Source organism: Protomyctophum parallelum, assembly GCF_964188405.1.
Source record: "Protomyctophum parallelum genome assembly, chromosome: 1".
In the NCBI taxonomy this organism is placed as follows: Eukaryota; Metazoa; Chordata; class Actinopteri; order Myctophiformes; family Myctophidae; genus Protomyctophum; species Protomyctophum parallelum.
The window spans coordinates 24695318-24697512 of NC_139697.1; the positions used below are offsets into that span (position 1 = coordinate 24695318).

Consider the following 2195-nt stretch of genomic DNA (forward strand, 5'->3'; position numbering starts at 1 on the left):
TCTGATGTGTTACGCATCTTAATTTCTGGTTTTTTTACACTGGCGCAACACAAACTCTGCCAGGCTCTAGCCTGGAAACCAGATGAATCTGCCACAAGAAAAAGAAAATCCCTGATATTAATCTGACCATGCAAGACACCCTGTGAATCACTCACTCTGACATTTAAATTCATGAGTTTCCTCAACAGTGACAATGATTTTATTTTTATTTATTTATATATATATATATATATATATATATATATATTATTTTTTTGGTGGCAAAATATAATTACACAATTTACACAAGTCACTAGTAGGCTTGCGGTTTTTGAAAGTAACATTTAGGCTACTCAAGAACTGCAATATTTTGGTGTTTTTGTACTTTCACTCAAGTCAAAATTTCATACAGGCCTTTATGTATTTTATGTGTGTGGTTTTGTTACTCATAAAAAATCTATACTTCTTAGTTCCACCACTTAAAACTGCACCTCTTGGTACCACAGCACCTCAAAGGCCCTTAAAACAAGGCTCCAGACCTCCCAAAACAAACTGGTCAGGCTCCTACTTGGCCTCACCCCCCGAACCCACCTCACCCCTGCCCACTTTGACAGGCTGGGATGGCTTAGGGTCGACGACAGAGTACAGCATCTTGCAATGGGTCTGGTCCACAAGATTCGATACACCACCAAGATACCCATGTACCTGTCTAAATACTTCCTTAATGTAAACGAAGTCCACACCCACAACACCAGAGGGAGTGCAACAAACCATGTACAACCCAGATTCGGCACAAACAAGGGACTAAATTATTTTCGCTCCTATGCCACCAAAATGTGGAACGCCCTACCAACAGTCATTAAGACATGTGAATCCCTTGACTCCTTCAAAACCGCTCTCAAAGGGCACCTACGGATGGCTGCAATTCGAAACTGGCCTCTGTAAAATCTGAATCCCCCCCCCATTTTCCCTCACTGTATATTGTATCTTTTCCCTTTTTTGCTTCCCATATGATGAATTCCTGTTCTGTACTTTAGCTACATAGAAATGTCTATTTGTATGTCTCTAAATGTCTGTATGTCTTTAAATGTTTTGATGAATTGAACAATGTGGACCCTGTTGTAAACAAGTCTAATGCTTAATTGGGTCGTCCACTCACAGTTGACAGTCTTTGTATTGAGTTTGTGCTTAAAATGTACTGTAAATTCTACAAACTGTTAATAAATATTTCAATCAATCAATCAAAAACTCTTGTGTCTGTGAGTGCGTGTTGTTGTGGCCAACCCCGTTAGTCGTCGTTAGATGGCGCTGCCGTGTCGTGTAGCTTTAGGACAGTCCATGGTTTTACCGTGGCTTTTAACCGAATGTGAGTGCGTGGCGTGCGCGTGTGTGAGAGAGGGAGAGAGAGAGGGAAAGAGGCTCGCAGCAGCAGCATCTGTGTGGGAGGAGAACGGAACAGAAGGATGCTGTCGGTTTACAGGACAACGGGATGAAAATCCAGCTCACTTACTGAAGCCCCGACGCTCTGAAACTGAATGGATTCCGTGTGAATTAATATCACATTAAAAGCACAGTCAGCAAGCAGCGGCGGGATGAAGAGGAGGGATTTGGCCAAGCGGGTAAGAAGAACACATTTTCTATATGTTTGAATAAATCACGCAAATTCCTTCTTTTTCATAGCTAAACCGGTATAACGGCGGGCGGATTTGTGTTTTGTAGTCAACAGTCACCACCACCACCGACCCTGCACCCGTCACACAACAAACACACACAAGAACAGATCTACAACACCACACAACAGACAAGAAACGGGCAACACAACAGACACACGATAGCCTACCGACTGTAGAGTCTGAGCCTCATCAGTGATGCTCTTGCAGGTTAGGCCTATAGTAACATATAGTAGGTATGCGATATAATGGTGATAGTGTTTGTATGTAGTTTGTATACAGTATTATAGAATAGAACAGTTGATAATTTACATATAGCCTACTGCTTGTTTTCTATACCAGCACCTTAAGTATAGCCTACTTTTGGTTTCTCTGTCGACCCTCTAGGCCTACTGGTTTTCTATCCTATAGGCTACCAGGACTTCTACTGATTGATTTCTAGCCTACAATATAGTTAGTTAGTCACTGGTGGTTTAGAAAGCTATAGAACAGGCATCAAAATAATTGATGCTCCTTAATTGTATATGTATTGTTTTATGTTTACAT

The 2195-nt window shown here is 41.3% G+C and overlaps 1 protein-coding gene across 1 annotated transcript in view; it reads left to right on the plus strand.

Moving 5' to 3' along the window:
* Window positions 1-1571: 1571 nt before the first annotated feature.
* The window catches only part of LOC310863657 (uncharacterized protein), a gene marked incomplete at both ends in the record, with an annotated part of 12079 nt that continues 11455 nt past the window's right edge, over window positions 1572-2195 (plus strand). Inside the window, one exon of the mRNA XM_083772145.1 lies at window positions 1572-1598. Within this exon, the coding sequence (XP_083628271.1) occupies window positions 1572-1598 (27 nt within the window). The remainder of the gene's footprint in view (window positions 1599-2195) is intronic.